The 20,552-nt window shown below is 45.0% G+C and overlaps 1 protein-coding gene across 1 annotated transcript in view; it reads left to right on the plus strand.

The window, feature by feature from the left end:
* The window catches only part of LOC311134452 (AT-rich interactive domain-containing protein 4B-like), a gene marked incomplete at its 5' end in the record, with an annotated part of 96,520 nt that overhangs the window by 66,909 nt on the left and 9,059 nt on the right, over positions 1-20,552 (plus strand). Inside the window, 4 exons of the mRNA XM_084168133.1 lie at positions 4,695-4,779; positions 4,920-5,169; positions 7,583-8,857; positions 20,356-20,547. Of these exons, the coding sequence (XP_084024259.1) occupies positions 4,695-4,779; positions 4,920-5,169; positions 7,583-8,857; positions 20,356-20,547 (1,802 nt within the window). The remainder of the gene's footprint in view (positions 1-4,694; positions 4,780-4,919; positions 5,170-7,582; positions 8,858-20,355; positions 20,548-20,552) is intronic.

Consider the following 20,552-nt stretch of genomic DNA (forward strand, 5'->3'; position numbering starts at 1 on the left):
ACTTTCTGTAGATCCAAGGAGACCTTTGGGTGGTTAACTTTCTGTAGATGCAAGTAGACCTTTGGGTGGTTAACTTTCTGTAGATCCAAGTAGACCTTTGGGTGGTTAACTTTCTGTAGATCCAAGTAGACCTTTTGGTGGTTAACTCTCTGTAGATCCAAGTAGACCTTTGGGTGGTTAACTTTCTGTATAAGTAGACCTTTTGGTGGTTAACTTTCTGCAGATCCAAGTAGACCTTTGGGTGGTTAACTTTCTGTAGATCCAAGTAGACATTTGGGTGGTTAACTTTCTGTAGATCCAAGTAGACCTTTTGGTGGTTAACTTTCTGTAGATCCAAGTAGACCTTTGGGTGGTTAACTTTCTGTAGATCCAAGTAGACCTTTTGGTAGTTAACTTTCTGTAGATCCAAGTAGACCTTTGGGTGGTTAACTTTCTGTAGATCCAAGTATAACTTTTGGTGGTTAACTTTCTGTAGATCCAAGTAGACCTTTTGGTGGTTAACTTTCTGTAGATCCAAGTAGACCTTTTGGTGGTTAACTTTCTGTAGATCCAAGTAGACCTTTGGGTGGTTAACTTTATGTAGATCCAAGTAGTCCTTTGGGTGGTTAACTTTCTGTAGATCCAAGTAGACCTTTTGGTGGTTAACGTTCTGTAGATCCAAGTAGACCTTTGGGTGGTTAACTTTCTGTAGATCCAAGTAGACCTTTGGGTGGTTAACTTTCTGTAGATCCAAGTAGACCTTTGGGTGGTTAACTTTCTGTAGATCCAAGTAGACCTTTGGGTGGTTAACTTTCTGTAGATCCAAGTAGACCTTTGGGTGGTTAACTTTCTGTAGATCCAAGTAGACCTTTGGGTGGTTAACTTTCTGTAGATCCAAGTAGACCTTTTGGTGGTTAACTTGGTTAACGTGGTTTACCTTTTTAACTTTCTGTAATTCATTTCTGTGGTTGTTGATATTATCATAATGTTGATTTTTATCTTAATTAAGGTTGTCTTATCCATAATATAATGTTGATATATGTTAAGGTTGTCTTATTCCATAATACAGTGGGGAAAATAAGTATTTAGTCAGCCACCAATTGTGCAAGTTCTCCCACTTAAGAAGATGAGAGAGGCCTGTAATTTTCATCATAGGTACACGTCAACTATGACAGACAAAATGAGGGGAAAAAAATCCAGAAAATCAAATTGTAGGATTTTTAATGAATTTATTTGCAAATTATGGTGGAAAATAAGTATTTGGTCAATAACAAAAGTTTCTCAATACTTTGTTATATACCCTTTGTTGGCAATGACACAGGTCAAACGTTTTCTGTAAGTCTTCACAAGGTTTTCACACACTGTTGCTGATATTTTGGCCCATTCCTCCATGCAGATCTCCTCTAGAGCAGTGATGTTTTGGGGCTGTCGCTGGGCAACACAGACTTTCAACACCCTCCAAAGATGTTCTATGGGGTTGAGATCTGGAGACTGGCTAGGCCACTCCAGGACCTTGAAATGCTTCTTATGAAGCCACTCCTTCGTTGCCCGGGCGGTGTGTTTGGGATCATTGTCATACTGAAAGACCCAGCCACGTTTCATCTTCAATGCCCTTGCTGATGGAAGGAGGTTTTCACTCAAAATCTCACGATACATGGCCCCATTCATTCTTTCCTTTACACGGATCAGTCGTCCTGGTCCCTTTGCAGAAAAACAGCCCCAAAGCATGATGTTTCCACCCCCATGCTTCACAGTAGGTATGGTGTTCTTTGGATGCAACTCAGCATTCTTTGTCCTCCAAACACGACGAGTTGAGTTTTTACCAAAAAGTTATATTTTGGTTTCATCTGACCATATGACATTCTCCCAATCCTCTTCTGGATCATCCAAATGCACTCTAGCAAACTTCAGACGGGCCTGGACATGTACTGGCTTAAGCAGGGGGACACGTCTGGCACTGCAGGATTTGAGTCCCTGGCGGCGTAGTGTGTTACTGATGGTAGGCTTTGTTACTTTGGTCCCAGCTCTCTGCAGGTCATTCACTAGGTCCCCCCGTGTGGTTCTGGGATTTTTGCTCACCGTTCTTGTGATCATTTTGACCCCACGTGGTGAGATCTTGCATGGAGCCCCAGATCGAGGGAGATTATCAGTGGTCTTGTATGTCTTCCATTTCCTAATAATTGCTCCCACAGTTGATTTCTTCAAACCAAGCTGCTTACCTATTGCAGATTCAGTCTTCCCAGCCTGGTGCAGGTCTACAATTTTGTTTCTGGTGTCCTTTGACATCTCTTTGGTCTTGGCCATAGTGGAGTTTGGAGTGTGACTGTTTGAGGTTGTGGACAGGTGTCTTTTATACTGATAACATGTTCATACAGGTGCCATTAATACAGGTAACGAGTGGAGGACAGAGGAGACTCTTAAAGAAGTTCTTACAGGTCTGTGAGAGCCAGAAATCTTGCTTGTTTGTAGGTGACCAAATACTTATTTTCCACCATAATTTGCAAATAAATTCATAAAAAATCCTACAATGTGATTTTCTGGATTTTATTTCCTCAATTTGTCTGTCACAGTTGACGTGTACCTATGATGAAAATTACAGGCCTCTCTCATCTTTTTAAGTGGGAGAACTTGCACAATTGGTGGCTGACTAAATACTTTTTTCCCCCACTGTATGTGATATATACAATACCAGTCAAAAGTTTGGACACACCTACTCATTCAAGAGTTTTTCTTAATTTTTACTATTTTCTACATTGTATAATAATAGTGAAGACATCAAAACTATGAAATAACATATATGGAATCATGTAGTAACCAAAAAAGGTGTTAAACAAATCAAAATATATTTGAGATTCTTCAAAATAGCCACCCTTTGCCTTGATGACAGCTTTGCACACTCTTGGCATTCTCTCAACCAGCTTCATGAGCCGGTCACCTGGAATGCATTTCAATTAACAGGTGTGCCTTCTTAAAAGTTAATTTGTGGAATTTCTTTCTTTCTTAATGCGTTTGAGCCAATCAGTTGTGTTGTGACAAGGTAGGGGCGGTATACAGAAGATAGCCCTATTTGGTAAAAGACCAAGTCCATATTATGGCAAGAACAGCTCAAATAATCAAAGAGAAACGACAGTCCATCATTACTTTAAGACATGAATGTCAGTCAATGTGAAGAACTTTGAAAGTTTCTTCAAGTGCAGTCGCATAAACCATCAATCGCTATGATGAAACTGGCTCTCATGAGGACCGCCACAGGAACGGAAGATCCAAAGTGACCCAGCATGGCTACAACATCATTCTGCAGTGATACGCCATCCCATCTGGTTTGGGCTTAGTGGGAAAATAATTTGTTTTTCAACAGGACAATGACCCAACACACCTCCAGGCTGTGTAAGGGCTATTTCACCAAGAAGGAGAGAGATGGAGTGCTGCATCAGATGACCTGGCCTCCACAATCCCCCGACCTCAACCCAATTGAGATGGTTTGGGATGAGTCGGACCGCAGAGTGAAGGAAAAGCAGCCAACAAGTGCTCAGCATATGTGGGAACTCCTTCAAGACTGTTGATAAAGCATTCCAGGTGAAGCTGGTTGAGAGAATGCCAAGAGTGTGCAAAGCTGTCATCTTTGTCATTACTTTGAAGAATCTCAAATATAAAATATATTTTGATTTGTTTAACACTTTTTTGGTTACTACATGATTCCAGATGTGTTATTTCATAGTTTTGATGTCTTCACTATTATTCTACAATATAGAAAATAGTAAAAATAAAGAAAAACCCTTGAATGAGTAGGTGTGTCCAAACTTTTGGACTGGTGCTGTATGTTAAGGTTGTCTTATCCATATAATAATGTTGATTTATCTTGATTAAGGTTGTCTTATTCCACAATATAATGTTGTCTCTTTCTGTGAGATCTTTCTGTGAGATCTTTCTGTGAGATCTTTCTTGATCCTTGTGGTTAGAAAGTCATGTTGAGTAAAGTTGGGGTCAGGCCAACGATAGAGGGGTGGCTGGCTGTCTGAGAGAGAATATGATCAAACTCTTAGCTTGCGTCCCAAATGGCACCCTATTCCCTATATAGTGCACTACTTTAGACCAGAGAATGGCACCCTATTCCCTATATAGTGCACTACTTTAGACCAGAGAATGGCACCCTATTCCTTATATAGTGCACTACTTTAGACCAGAGAATGGCACCCTATTCCCTATATAGTGCACTACTTTAGACCAGAGAATGGCACCCTATTCCCTATACAGTGCACTACTTTAGACCAGAGAATGGCACCCTATTCCCTATATAGTGCGCTACTTTAGACCAGAGAATGGCACCCTATTCCCTATATAGGGCACTACTTTAGACCAGAGAATGGCACCCTATTCCCTATATAGGGCACTACTTTAGACCAGAGAATGGCACCCTATTCCCTATATAGTGCACTACTTTAGACCAGAGAATGGCACCCTATTCCCTATATAGGGCACTACTTTAGACCAGAGAATGGCACCCTATTCCCTATATAGTGCACTACTTTAGACCAGGGCCAATAGGGAATCCCACAGTGCTCTGGTCTAAAGTAGTGCACAACATAGGGAATAGGGTGCCATTCTCTGGTCTAAAGTAGTGCACTACATAGGGAATAGGGTACCATTTGTGACGTAGGCTTTATCACTGACCTTTGACCTGTGATTGACTCTCTGTCTCCGTCTCTCCCGTTTAGATATGATGAGTGGGTCAAAGCTGACAAGATCGTACGTCCGGCCAATAAGAATGTTCAGAAGATTAAGCACCGCAAGAAAATAAAGGTAGGAGAAATAAATGTTTTATTTTTTTATTATATTTTGCGTATATTTCGAATGAATATACAGTTGTTTCTGTCTATGAAGATGACATGAGGTTACCACAACACTCTGGAGGCCTAAACATGGTGTTCCTCCCCTCCCAGAACAAAGTGGAGAGAGAGCACAACCGCCTGGAACGACTGAACGAGGACCTGGGGAGTCCGTCCCCCAACAGACTGCGTGTCCCCCGCCCCTCCTCCAAACCCCCCGGCCCCTGCTCTGGCTCCGGCCCCTGCTCAGCCCATGAGCGCCATGTCTTCTCCAAGATGGAGGACGGTGAGAACCAAAGGACTCTGACTCTGCAGTCTCCAGTCAAGTCTAGTGAAATCCCTTCTATCCTCAATGGCCTGCCAGGTAGTCACTACTCTACCTGGCTATGTATCTAACAGTATACAGGTGGTATCTAACAGTATACAGGTGGTATCTAACAGTATACAGGTGGTATCTAACAGTATACAGGTAGTATCTAACAGTATACAGGTAGTATTTAACAGTATACAGGTGGTATCTAACAGTATACAGGTGGTATCTAACAGTATACAGGTAGTATCTAACAGTATACAGGTGGTATCTAACAGTATACAGGTGGTATCTAACAGTATACAGGTGGTATCTAACAGTATACAGGTGGTATCTAACAGTATACAGGTGGTATCTAACAGTATACAGGTGGTATCTAACAGTATACAAGTGGTATCTAACAGTATACAGGTGGTATCTAACAGTATACAGGTGGTATCTAACAGTATACAGGTAGTATTTAACAGTAGAGACTACCTGTATACTGTTAGATACAGTGAGGGGAAAAAAGTTTTTGATCCCCTGCTGATTTTGTACGTTTGCCCACTGACAAAGACATGATCAGTCTATAATTTTAATGGTAGGTTTATTTGAACAGTGAGAGGCAGAATAACAACAACAAAATCCAGAAAAACACATGTCAAAAATGTTATAAATTGATTTGCATTTTAATGAGGGAAATAAGTATTTGACCCCTCTGCAAAACATGACTTAGTACTTGGTGGCAAAACCCTTGTTCGTAATCACAGAGGTCAGACGTTTCTTGTAGTTGGCCACCAGGTTTGCACACATCTCAGGAGGGATTTTGTCCCACTCCTCTTTGCAGATCTTCTCCAAGTCATTAAGGTTTCGAGGCTGACGTTTGGCAACTTGAACCTTCAGCTCCCTCCACAGATTTTCTATGGGATTAAGGTCTGGAGACTGGCTAGGCCACTCCAGGACCTTAATGTGCTTCTTCTTGAGCCACTCCTTTGTTGCCTTGGCCGTGTGTTTTGGGTCATTGTCATGCTGGAATACCCATCCACGACCCATTTTCAATGCCCTGGCTGAGGGAAGGAGATTCTCACCCAAGATTTGACGGTACATGGCCCCGTCCATCGTCCCTTTGATGCGGTGAAGTTGTCCTGTCCCCTTAGCAGAAAAACACCCCCAAAGCATAATGTTTCCACCTCCATGTTTGATGGTGGGGATGGTGTTCTTGGGGTCATAGGCAGCATTCCTCCTCCTCCAAACACGGCGAGTTGAGTTGATGCCAAAGAGCTCGATTTTGGTCTCATCTGACCACAACACTTTCACCCAGTTCTCCTCTGAATCATTCAGATGTTCATTGGCAAACTTCAGACGGGCCTGTATATGTTCTTTCTTGAGCAGGGGGACCTTGCGGGCGCTGCAGGATTTCAGTCCTTCACGGCGTAGTGTGTTACCAATTGTTTTCTTGGTGACTATGGTCCCAGCTGCCTTGAGATCATTGACAAGATCCTCCCGTGTAGTTCTGGGCTGATTCCTCACCGTTCTCATGATCATTGCAACTCCATGAGGTGAGATCTTGCATGGAGCCCCAGGCCGAGGGAGATTGACAGTTCTTTTGTGTTTCTTCCATTTGCGAATAATCGCACCAACTGTTGTCACCTTCTCACCAAGCTGCTTGGCGATGGTCTTGTAGCCCATTCCAGCCTTGTGTAGGTCTACAATCTTGTCCCTGACATCCTTGGAGAGCTCTTTGGTCTTGGCCATGGTGGAGAGTTTGGAATCTGATTGATTGATTGCTTTTGTGGACAGGTGTCTTTTATACAGGTAACAAGCTGAGATTAGGAGCACTCCCTTTAAGAGTGTGCTCCTAATCTCAGCTCGTTACCTGTATAAAAGACACCTGGGAGCCAGGAATCTTTCTGATTGAGAGGGGGTCAAATACTTATTTCCCTCATTAAAATGCAAATCAATTTATAACATTTTTGACATGCGTTCTTCTGGATTCTTTTGTTGTTTTTCTGTCTCTCACTGTTCAAATAAACCTACCATAAAAATTATAGACTGATCATTTATTTTTCAGTGGGCAAACGTACAAAATCAGCAGGGGATCAAATACTTTTTTCCCCTCACTGTACACAGCCAGATAGAGTAGAGACTACCTGTATACTGTGGTGTAGTGTCGTGGTGAACTCTAACAGGATATGTCATTCAAATCACATTTAGTTTCATTACTTTGATTCTTGCACAAGTTAGCGAATTTTAAGGCCAAGAGTTTTTCTCAATGTTATGCCTTTTGAGTGTTTAACAATTTACTTTTTTAGTTTCGGTAGTTAGAGTTTATTGACTCTTCAATAGATTAGTATTTCACTCCATATAACTATTCTACATTGATTGGTAGTGCTGTTGTGTTGCCTAAGCCATTGTAGTGGAAGTTTGTGGTGCCAAAAATCATTGTCGAGGTACTAAAATAGATGTTGTTTTTCTTTGCTTCCTTCAGCCTCAGAGAGTTCAACAGACGAGTCTGATCAGGATGGTGGGCGTGAGGACGAAGATGACCATCCAGGTCCAGGGGGTCTCAGAAAAGGGGGTCCCCCCAAACCCCTTCACGCCTCAGACCGCTGGGAGGGTACCGCCCCTTCCGATGACCCCAAACCACCATTGGTCACAGGGAAGAGCCAAGAACTAATCAGCGTCGAGACCCCGGAGGCTGGGAAGCGGCGTAGCCAACCAGAGTTTGAGGCTGAGAGAGAAGGGCCAGGTAGCTCCGCCTCCAGGAAGAGGAAGTCGGAGGGAGCGGCAGGGGAGCAACAGACCCATAAAGGACCCCCGTCCAAAACCAAGCTCCCAACCAGGAGCACCAGGAGCGCAGACTGGCTGCCGGGAGGCTCCACCAGGAGGACCCAGGAGAGAGGAGGGGGGGAGGACAGAGGAGGTGGTTCCTCTAGCAGCAGCTCAGACGATGGAGGTGCCCCTCCCACTGAGCCCCACCAGGCCGACCGAGACGGAGACCGACCCAGCTCCCGTCCCAAACCTTCCCCCTCCAAGAAGTACAACGGCATGAAGGACAAGGCGGCCAAGGGTGGCGGCGCCCGCCCTGCGGGATTCTGGGAGATCCCTGAGAAGAGAGCTAAGATGGCAGCCAGCAGCTCGGAGGAGAGGGAGAGGGAGAGAGAGAGACCGACAGGTGGCAGTCGATCCAAGGGCCAGAAGGATGTGTGGTCCACTATTCAGGCCCAGTGGCCCAAGAAGACCCTGAAGGAGCTGTTCTCTGACTCAGACACAGAGGCTGCTAACTCCCCTCCTCCCCCTGGACCGGCCCAGTCCTCCTCATCAGGCCTGGAGGAGAGGGAGAGCAGGGGGGAGGGAGACGAGGCAGGAGGAGGAGGCCTGGAGACGGAGGACCATGACCCCTCAGAGGAGAACCAGGAGCAGGAGAAGAGGAGGAGTGAGCAGGAGGAGTTCCCCTCCAGCGGATCTAACTCAGTCCTCAACACCCCCCCCACCACCCCAGAGTCCCCCTCCATGGGGGGTAGTGGTAGTGGGACCATGGAGCAGGGGTCTGGAACTGGCTCTAACCGGACTCAGCCCTCCTGTCCTCCCCTCTCTGTAACCCCTGCTCTGGGTACAACGCCCTCCTCTGATCCCCTGGCTCTGGGGCACCCCAACCCCCTGGCAGAGGAAGGCGGCGGCGGGGGTCGCAGTGAGACAGACGGCAGTACGGTGGAGGTGGAGAGTCTGGGAGGGGAACAGCAGGACCAGGATCTACCGCCAGGTAAGGGTTGCCTAGCGGTCGGAGAAGCGGGGCCAGTGTCCTAGATACGTCACCTGCCGTTGTGCCCTTGAGCGAGGCACTTAACCTGTTCAACGGGCACTACACTGGTAGCTGCCCACTGCTCCAGCCTCTCCTACCAAAATGTGTATTTGTGTATACAGTGCCTGCAGAAAGTATTGATTTTCTTGTTTTATTTGATTTATTTCATTCATGCTTGCAGTTGACGAGACTGAATTATGCAGAATGCACAGTTACATTTAGACAAATGCTTAAAAAACACAGGATACTACATTCAATTAAGCAAGTCCTAACCGGCCTCCTGAGTGGCGCAGCGGTCTGAGGCACTGCATCTCAGTGCTTGAGGCGTCACTACAGACCCTGGTTCGATCCCGGGCTGTATCACAACCGGCCGTGATCGGGAGTCCCATAGGGCGGCGCACAATTGGTCCAGCGTCGTCCGGGTTAGGGGAGGGTTTGGCCGGGTTAGGGGAGGGTTTGGCCGGGTTAGGGGAGGGTTTGGCCGGGTTAGGGGAGGGTTTGGCCGGGTTGGGGAGGGTTTGGCCGGGTTAGGGGAGGGTTTGGCCGGGTTAGGGGAGGGTTTGGCCGGGTTAGGGGAGGGTTTGGCCGGGTTAGGGGAGGGTTTGGCCGGGTTAGGGGAGGGTTTGGCCGGGGGGGGGCTTTACCTGGCTCATCGCACTCTAGCAAAAAACTGTTCAACTGATCTCGGTCGTCAGGCGAACAGTGTTTCCTCCGACACGTTGGTGCGGCTGGCTTCTGGGTTAAGTGGGCGGGTGTTAAGAAGCGTGGTTTGGCGGGTCATGTTTCAGAGGACGCATGACTCGACCTTCGCCTACCGAGCCCGTTGGGGAGTTGCAGCGATGAGACAAGATCGAAAAAGGGGGTAAAATACAAACAAACAAAAAATCCTAACCGATTACAGTAAAAAAGTATATTTGATTATTAAAAAGTCTGATGGCAGTGGTCGGATGCTGGACAGTTGGCTCTGGTTGCGGAGGGTCCAGTACTGTCTCCTCTTCTCTGTGGTAGTACATCATGTAGAGGGTCCAGTACTGGCTCCACTTCTCTGTGGTGGTACATCATGTAGAGGGTCCAGTACTGTCTCCTCTTCTCTGTGGTAGTAGATCATGTAGAGGGTCCAGTACTGTCTCCTCTTCTCTGTGGTAGTACATCATGTAGAGGGTCCAGTACTGTCTCCTCTTCTCTGTGGTAGTACATCATGTAGAGGGTCCAGTACTGTCTCCTCTTCTCTGTGGTAGTACATCATGTAGAGGGTCCAGTACTGTCTCCTCTTCTCTGTGGTAGTACATCATGTAGAGGGTCCAGTACTGTCTCCTCTTCTCTGTGGTAGTACATCATGTAGAGGGTCCAGTACTGCCTCCTCTTCTCTGTGGTAGTACATCATGTAGAGGGTCCAGTACTGTCTCCTCTTCTCTGTGGTAGTACATCATGTAGAGGGTCCAGTACTGTCTCCTCTTCTCTGTGGTAGTACATCATGTAGAGCGTCCAGTACTGTCTCCTCTTCTCTGTGGTAGTACATCATGCAGATGAGGGTCCAGTACTGTCTCCTCTTCTCTGTGGTAGTACATCATGTAGAGGGTCCAGTACTGTCTCCTCTTCTCTGTAGTAGTACATCATGTAGAGGGTCCAGTACTGTCTCCTCTTCTCTGTGGTAGTACATCATGTAGAGGGTCCAGTACTGTCTCCTCTTCTCTGTGGTAGTACATCATGTAGAGGGTCCAGTACTGTCTCCTCTTCTCTGTGGTAGTACATCATGTAGAGGGTCCAGTACTGTCTCCTCTTCTCTGTGGTAGTACATCATGTAGAGGGTCCAGTACTGTCTCCTCTTCTCTGTGGTAGTACATCATGTAGAGGGTCCAGTACTGTCTCCTCTTCTCTGTGGTAGTACATCATGTAGAGGGTCCAGTACTGTCTCCTCTTCTCTGTGGTAGTACATCATGTAGAGCGTCCAGTACTGTCTCCTCTTCTCTGTGGTAGTACATCATGTAGAGCGTCCAGTACTGCCTCCTCTTCTCTGTGGTAGTACATCATGCAGATGAGGGTCCAGTACTGTCTCCTCTTCTCTGTGGTAGTACATCATGTAGAGGGTCCAGTACTGTCTCCTCTTCTCTGTAGTAGTACATCATGTAGAGGGTCCAGTACTGTCTCCTCTTCTCTGTGGTAGTACATCATGTAGAGGGTCCAGTACTGTCTCCTCTTCTCTGTGGTAGTACATCATGTAGAGGGTCCAGTACTGTCTCCTCTTCTCTGTGGTAGTACATCATGTAGAGGGTCCAGTACTGTCTCCTCTTCTCTGTGGTAGTACATCATGTAGAGGGTCCAGTACTCTCTCCTCTTCTCTGTGGTAGTACATCATGTAGAGCGTCCAGTACTGTCTCCTCTTCTCTGTGGTAGTACATCATGCAGATGAGGGTCCAGTACTGTCTCCTCTTCTCTGTGGTAGTACATCATGTAGAGGGTCCAGTACTGTCTCCTCTTCTCTGTAGTAGTACATCATGTAGAGGGTCCAGTACTGTCTCCTCTTCTCTGTGGTAGTACATCATGTAGAGGGTCCAGTACTGTCTCCTCTTCTCTGTGGTAGTACATCATGTAGAGGGTCCAGTACTGTCTCCTCTTCTCTGTGGTAGTACATCATGTAGAGGGTCCAGTACTGTCTCCTCTTCTCTGTGGTAGTACATCATGTAGAGCGTCCAGTACTGTCTCCTCTTCTCTGTGGTAGTACATCATGTAGAGGGTCCAGTACTGTCTCCTCTTCTCTGTGGTAGTACATCATGTAGAGGGTCCAGTACTGTCTCCTCTTCTCTGTAGTAGTACATCATGTAGAGGGTCCAGTACTGTCTCCTCTTCTCTGTGGTAGTACATCATGTAGAGGGTCCAGTACTGTCTCCTCTTCTCTGTGGTAGTACATCATGTAGAGGGTCCAGTACTGTCTCCTCTTCTCTGTGGTAGTACATCATGTAGAGGGTCCAGTACTCTCTCCTCTTCTCTGTGGTAGTACATCATGTAGAGCGTCCAGTACTGCCTCCTCTTCTCTGTGGTAGTACATCATGCAGATGAGGGTCCAGTACTGTCTCCTCTTCTCTGTGGTAGTACATCATGTAGAGGGTCCAGTACTGTCTCCTCTTCTCTGTGGTAGTACATCATGTAGAGGGTCCAGTACTGTCTCCTCTTCTCTGTGGTAGTACATCATGCAGAGGAGGGTCCAGTACTGTCTCCTCTTCTCTGTGGTAGTACATCATGTAGAGGGTCCAGTACTGTCTCCTCTTCTCTGTGGTAGTACATCATGTAGAGGGTCCAGTACTGTCTCCTCTTCTCTGTAGTAGTACATCATGTAGAGGGTCCAGTACTGTCTCCTCTTCTCTGTGGTAGTACATCATGTAGAGGGTCCAGTACTGTCTCCTCTTCTCTGTGGTAGTACATCATGTAGAGGGTCCAGTACTGTCTCCTCTTCTCTGTGGTAGTACATCATGTAGAGGGTCCAGTACTGTCTCCTCTTCTCTGTGGTAGTACATCATGTAGAGGGTCCAGTACTGTCTCCTCTTCTCTGTGGTAGTACATCATGCAGATGAGGGTCAGGTTGGTGCATCATGTCAGTGACCAATCGTACTGCTGCTTGCTCTCTCTCTCCGTGACTGTCTCTTGTTTGTTAGTTATTATCTTGCTTGTCTTTAGTCTGTAGCCGGTCCACTGCAGCGTCCTGCTTCTTTGTGCAGCCCACCAGCAACACACTGGCATGCACCAGGCATGGTCGGATCAGGGTAGTGTAGACGTCTTCGGTGGGAAGGCCGTTTCTTGCCATCACAGTCAGGAAGTGGAGACGCCTTGGAAGTATTTTTCATTGCCTGGTTAATGTGTTGGCCCCCACTGAGTTAGTTGTCCAAGTGGAAGCCAAGGTATTAGTGGAGCTGGTTCCAACTGGAACAGCCTGTCCACCCGGTATTAGTGGAGCTGGTTCCAACTGGAACAGCCTGTCCACCCGGTATTAGTGGAGCTGGTTCCAACTGGAACAGCCTGTCCACCCGGTATTAGTGGAGCTGGTTCCAACTGGAACAGCCTGTCCACCCGGTATTAGTGGAGCTGGTTCCAACTGGAACAGCCTGTCCACCCGGTATTAGTGGAGCTGGTTCCAACTGGAACAGCCTGTCCACCCGGTATTAGTGGTTAGGGGAGGATTTTGGGAGAAGCAGATTCTTAGTTGGACAGCCTTTCCATTTGAGAAGCATGTTGTTCTCTGCTGCCCATTCCTCCAGTTCCTTTACCTCTTCCACTGAGGTCATTTTCAATGTTTGCTAGCCTTAAAGCCCGGGACAGACCAATGCCCGGGACAGACCAATGCCCGGGACAGACCAATGTCGTCGGCGTAGCCAGTGTCCAGTGTGTCCTCAAAGATGACTATCCGAGTGGACATGTGAAGCAGGAAGAGGTGAGGCGAGACGACTCCACCCTGGGGGACCCCAGATGTTACCTCTGTCCATGAGCTGTCCATGTCCATGTCCCCATCACCCTCCGTGTTCTCCCTGTTGTATAGCTGTGAAGCCAGGTGAGTAGCCTTGGACATAGACCCAGACTGGCCATATGCTGGAGGAGTTCAGCATGGTCGACACAATCAAAAGTCTTTGACATTTCCGCCAGCAGAACCCGGACCACGGTGGGTTGAGTCTGTCTCTGTAAGCCAGTTGAGTGTGGATCTGACCAGCTCATGTGTTGTGCTGTGTTTAGTATGCATACTGGTTTTTGCAGTCTTCAAGAGCATATGGTATGAACTTCTTGGCTATGAGCCTTTCCTGGACTTGATGTCATAGAGATTGGTCTCCAATCACTTTTCTCTCCAGGACTGGGGACCTTAGGAACGGGGCAGATGTTAGTGTTCGTTTACGCTGTAGGTACAGAGCCCAGCTGATATGCGTTAACTAAGTGAGTGACCACTGGACCCTCTGCAAATACCTTCAGTAACCAGGGTGGATACCATCTGGACCACATGCTTTCTTTGGACTGAGTCTTGAAAGGGCTTGTTTCATTTGTCCAATGTTGCATAGTTCTCCTTAGAGGACACCTCCCCCAACAGGCCTAATTAGAGGACACCTTCCCCAACAGGCCTAATTAGAGGACACCTTCCCCAACAGGCCTAATTAGAGGACACCTCCCCCAACAGGCCTAATTAGAGGACACCTCCCCCAACAGGCCTAATTAGAGGACACCTCCCCCAACAGGCCTAATTAGAGGACACCTTCCCCAACAGGCCTAATTAGAGGACACCTCCCCCAACAGGCCTAATTAGAGGACACCTTCCCCAACAGGCCTAATTAGAGGACACCTCCCCCAACAGGCCTAATTAGAGGAAAATGTATTTCCTGTCCATGCTTCAGCAAAGAAGTTGTTCACGACCTCAGCAACATCATCATTTTACCGTCAATCTGTATCTTCCTCCAGAGGATTTTGATAGACCAAGCTCTTTGTTGTTGAAGTCCCACCACTCTTCTGGGTTCTTCTTTGTGAGGTCTTGAATTTAATTTGTCTAGTAGCTTTTTTCCATTTCTCAGTTTTCTGTCAAAATATGTTTAGCCTTTTCCTTTGGTGGCTGCTTTTAGTTGTTTCGTCATCCCGGGCTGATTTTTTAAAATGTTGTATGTTGGTGTTGAAGATCTCCAACTTTTCATCCATGTTCTCTGCATCGTAGACAGCTGACCAGCCTGTGATGGCCGTCCACCAGGCTAGGGCCTCCTTTCTCTCTCGAGACACCCGTCACCCTGCTCTGTATTCCATTTCCTTCCTCTTGCTAGGTTCACTGGTGGTCACCTGATCCCAGCAGGGCCAATACAGTAGGGGAGCTGTAGTAGGTGTTGAGGTCTGTTCTGATCAGATCCATGTAGTAGGTGTTGAGGTCTGTTCTGATCAGATCCACGTAGTAGGTGTTGAGGTCTGTTCTGATCAGATCCATGTAGTAGGTGTTGAGGTCTGTTCTGATCAGATCCATGTAGTAGGTGTTGAGGTCTGTTCTGATCAGATCCACGTAGTAGGTGTTGAGGTCTGTTCTGATCAGATCCATGTAGTAGGTGTTGAGGTCTGTTCTGATCAGATCCACGTAGTAGGTGTTGAGGTCTGTTCTGATCAGATCCATGTAGTAGGTGTTGAGGTCTGTTCTGATCAGATCCACGTAGTAGGTGTTGAGGTCTGTTCTGATCAGATCCATGTAGTAGGTGTTGAGGTCTGTTCTGATCAGATCCATGTAGTAGGTGTTGAGGTCTGTTCTGATCAGATCCACGTAGTAGGTGTTGAGGTCTGTTCTGATCAGATCCATGTAGTAGGTGTTGAGGTCTGTTCTGATCAGATCCATGTAGTAGGTGTTGAGGTCTGTTCTGATCAGATCCATGTAGTAGGTGTTGAGGTCTGTTCTGATCAGATCCATGTAGTAGGTGTTGAAGTCTGTTCTGATCAGATCCATCATGGAGTCTTCACAGGTCTTGTTTTTGACAACCTGTTTTAGAACGGGGTGGGAGTTAATGATGGCCTTGGTAGGTAGATGATTAAAATCCCCGCATAAGACAATACCTGCTTCAGGTGGTTTCAACTTCACACAGTCAATGGTGTTAATGAGATAGCCAATAGCTCATTAACCCATGGAGGATGGTAAAGTGTGCCAACAACAATTGTTGGAATTGAAGCCGCTCGGGGCTTAACTGGATCCAGAGACACTCAAACTCATCTCTTTCAATGTCAGCCCATCTCTTAACCTGCAGCCTGTCATCTACGCACACCTGAAAACCCTCTATGTTTAGGGACTCATCGGGAATGTTGTTATGTGCCCGTGTTTCCGTTACACAACCAATTTCAGCCCTGGATGATCTGAGTAGAAGTTCAAACTCATCCACTTTGTTTAGCAGAGATCTGGAATTGCAGGTTGGGATATTTGGCAGACAGTGGGAAGCTTTTGCATCTTCTGCTTTCTTTATTGCATTTAAGACTCTGTCCCTTGACACTTCTACATGACTGACAGTTAAGACTCTGTCCCTTGGCACTTCTACATGACTGACAGTTTTGGTATGCCTGATACCAACAACAGTGCACATTTTTATTTGTTTACCTCAGCCAACCTTAGTTCCTCTTGGACGGCTTCTAGTTCGCAGAATGTTGTATTTCAGAAGCTTCTCTTTGATGTGTGGAGCAAGAGTTGGGGTAAGTTTGTGCAACATTTGCCCATTTTTTTATTTGAGAAATTCTTCAAGTTCTTCAAAAACATATAAAAAAAATAAAATAAAAACATTTTTAAAAACGGTATTTTACGAAAATGGTATGGAATATAGTTTAGTGCTTACTTGGTACATCGATCTCATCATGCCCATCTAGTGTGGAGGTTGATGGAGGACAATAACAAAACCAGCTGATATTGCCAATCATTTTGAAGATAAAAAACTAAATAAATTAAAATAATCTATTGAGAGATAATGTTAACGCCCTTTCTTCCAAACAAGCTGTTGTCCAATGGATTGATGATCATATTATGGGCAAACAATAATGCTGTTTTAGTCTACAAATGGTGTCAGTGGAGGAGGTGTTAAACCTGTTGAAGTCATTACCCAATGGAACATCTACAGGTTATGATAGGTGTTAAACCTGTTGAAGTCATTACCCAATGGTACATCTACAGGTTATGATAGGAGGTGTTAAACCTGTTGAAGTCATTACCCAATGGTACATCTACAGGTTATGATAGGAGGTGTTAAACCTATTGAAGTCATTACCCAATGGTACATCTACAGGTTATGATAGGAGGTGTTAAACCTGTTGAAGTCATTACCCAATGGTACATCTACAGGTTATGATAGGAGGTGTTAAACCTGTTGAAGTCATTACCCAATGGAACATCTACAGGTTATGATAGGAGGTGTTAAACCTATTGAAGTCATTACCCAATGGGACATCTACAGGTTATGATAGGAGGTGTTAAACCTGTTGAAGTCATTACCCAATGGTACATCTACAGGTTATGATAGGAGGTGTTAAACCTATTGAAGTCATTACCCAATGGTAAATCTACAGGTTATGATAGGAGGTGTTAAACCTATTGAAGTCATTACCCAATGGTACATCTACAGGTTATGATAGGAGGTGTTAAACCTGTTGAAGTCATTACCCAATGGTACATCTACAGGTTATGATAAGAGGTGTTAAACCTATTGAAGTCATTACCCAATGGTACATCTACAGGTTATGATCTCATGGATAATGCTTTACTTCGCTACGCTGCTCCCCAGACTCCACTGAAATGCATATTTAATTGGTCACAAGAAAAGGGGATATTTCCAAATGCTAAGCTCTGTCCAATCCCGAAAGAGAGCAAAGAACCCATTATTCCTGCCAATAGTCGACCAATCAGTCTACACCCTTCACTCAGTAAGATATTGGAAGGTATTTTGAGTAGACAAATATGGGAGTATATGGAAAATAATTATCTGATCACAGCTAATCATCATGCTTATCGCTACCACCGCATTGGTTGACATGACTGACCAGTGGCTCAATGCTATGGATAATGGCAGATTTGTGGGTGTACTATTTTTAGATTTCAGTGCAGCATTTGATTTAGTGGATCATGAAATAATTTTGACAAATGTATTGCATTATGGGTTTAAGGAGGCAGCATTGAATTGGGTACAGTCATATCTAACCGACAGGAAACAGTCCACCTATATCAATGGGTCATTTTCTTCCCCTCATGCTTTAGACTGTGGAATACCGCAGGGCAGCTGCCTTGGGCCACTGTGGAATACCGCAGGGCAGCTGCCTTGGGCCACTTCTTTTTTTCATATATACCAACCACCTTCCTTATGCCTTATCTGAAACTCAAGCTACTATATTTGCAGATGATACTACAATTTATACAGCAAGACAATCGGTTCATCAGGTACAGCAAGCTCTACAGGTAGATCTGGGTCAATATCAAGGAGTGGGTTTGCCGGAACAAACTTGTTTTGAACGCCAAGGTTATGTTGGTCTGTTCCACCAGGAAAAGGCCAACACAACATGGGAGTAGAAATTGAGGAAGTGTCAGAAACCAAACTACTAAGGGTGCAGCTAGACAACTGCTTATCATGGTCGTCTCAAATAACTCATCTATGTAAAAAAATAATTAAAAAAATGCATGCATGATCAGAAGGATAGCTAAATATTTACCAGGAAAGATTCTTAAGCAAACAACCCAAGCATTAATTGGGAGTCAGGTGAACTACTGTTCTGTGGTCTGGGGAAATGCATTAGCAAGTGAAATTAGGAGGCTGCAGATTGCACAGAATAAAGCAGCAAGGATTGTTTTAAGGTGGAGATATGATTATTCTGTTGTAGTCATGCACAATGCTCTTGGGTGGTCATTAATCAACAAGATCATTGAAAAAAAACATGCTTATTTTATCTCACAATGTACACCATTTTAAAACGGCCAAACTCCATTCACAACAGTATTCAGTTGGTAAGAGACAGACATTCAGTCAATACTAGGAATAGATTGTCCACCCATCTATGTATTATCCAGACAGAAAAGATAAATAGGCGAAATAACATTTCGATTCAGAGTAATAAAGAAATTGAATAATTTATCTGAGCAAACCAGAAACCTTTCAATATATCAATTCAAACAATACTTTAGAACCATTTAAATATAATAAATTGGAAGGTTGTGCAGGACTATGGTAGATGAAGGAATCAATCTATCTTTTCAGAGTATTTATCTTGTCAATATGGCAGTGTATTATGTCTGTTGTTTGTAACAGTGTGTTATGTGAAAATGTGATTTGATTAGAATGTTTAAGGACTCTTGAAAGATTAGTCCAAATGAGGTCCTAATTAAATTTAATGAAATTGGTTGTTGATCATTGCTAGAGAACCATTTTCAGGTATTGCCATAGATTTTCAAGCAGATTTAAGTCAAAACTGTAACTCGGCCACTCAGGAACATTCACTGTCTTCTTGGTAAGCAACTCCAGTGTAGATTTGGCCTTGTGTTTTAGGTTATTGTCCTGCTGAAAGGTGAATTTGTCTCCCAGTGTCTGCTGGAAAGGAGACTGAACCAGGTTTTCCTCTAGGATTTTGTCTGTGCTTAGCTCTATTCCGTTACTTTTTTATCCTGAAAGACTCCCCAGTCCTTAACGATTACAACCATACCCATAACATGATGCAGCCACCACCATGCTTGAAAATATGAAGAGTGGTACTCAGTAATGTGTTGTGTTGGATTTGCCCCAAACACAATGCTCTGTTTTCAGGACAAAAAGTTCATTTCTTTGCCACATTTTCTGCAGTTTTACTTTAGTGCCTTATTGCAAACAGGAAGCATGTTCTGGAATATTTTTATTCTGTACAGGCTTCCTTCTTTTCACTCTGTCATTTAGGTTGTATTGTGGAGTAACTACAATGTTGTTGATCCATCCTCAGTTTTCTCCTATCAAAGCCAATAAACTCTGTAACTGTTTTAAAGTCACCATTGGCCTCATGGTGAAATCCCTGAGTGGTTTCCTTCCTCTCCGCCAACTGAGTTAGGAAGGATGCCTGTATCTTTGTAGTTACTGGGTGTATTGATACACCATCCAAAGTGTAATTAATAACTTCACCATGCTCAAAGGGATATTCAATGTCTGCTTTATTTTTACCCATCTACCAATAGGTGCCCTTCTTTGCGAGGCATTGGAAAACCTCCCTGGTCTTTGTGGTTGAATCTGTGTTTGAAATTCACTGCTCGACTGAGGGACCTTAACAGATAATTGTATGTGTGGGGTACAGAGATGAGGTAGTCATTTAAGAAATCATGTTAAACACTATTATTGCACACAGAGTGAGTCCATGCAACTTATTATGTGACTTGTTAAGCAAATTTGTACTCCTGAACTTGTTTAGGCTTGCCATAACAAAGGGGTTGAATACTTTGATACAAGACATTTCAGATTTTCATTTTTTTGTAATTTGTAAAAATTTCGAAAAACATAATTCCACTTTGAAATTATAGTGTATTGTGTGTAGTCCAGTGACAAAATCTCAATTTAATCCATTTTAAATGCAGGCCGTAACACAACAAAATGTGGAAAAAGTCAAGGGGTGTGAATACTTTCTGAAGGCGCTGTATGTCACCAAATGTGTGTGTGAATATTGGAGGGGTTGGGCACAGCAGAAGACCCAACTTCCATCTCGTATGGATCAATACAATACAGCTTTATTGTCCATTGGTTAGAACGGAAATGTGTCTTCTGCCTTTCCAAACACACACACACACACACACACACACACACACACACACACACACACACACACACACACACACACACACACACACACACACACACACACACACACACACACGTTGAGAGGAACAGAGTCAGCAGCAGTGCCCCTGGATGGAAAGCAATTGTGTGGGGGGTTTTGGTCAGAATACCAATTTCTGTCTCGTATGGATCAATAAAGTTGTTATTCTCCAGACCAGGACCAGGGAGAGCACCACCACCACCATGGGGGAATAGGATCCCCCTCCTCGCAGAGTAAAGCCTCCCTCCTGGACGGTCCAGGTAGCCTGTCCTCCTCTCACAGCCACTCCAACTCTACCTGCAGTCTGGAACTCAGTAGTAGCAGTCGGCACGACAACACTAACACTGAACACAAAGCCAAAGGTAAGGAA

The sequence above is a fragment of the Coregonus lavaretus genome (genome assembly GCF_964263955.1).
Source record: "Coregonus lavaretus genome assembly, chromosome: 1".
Taxonomy (NCBI): Eukaryota; Metazoa; Chordata; class Actinopteri; order Salmoniformes; family Salmonidae; genus Coregonus; species Coregonus lavaretus.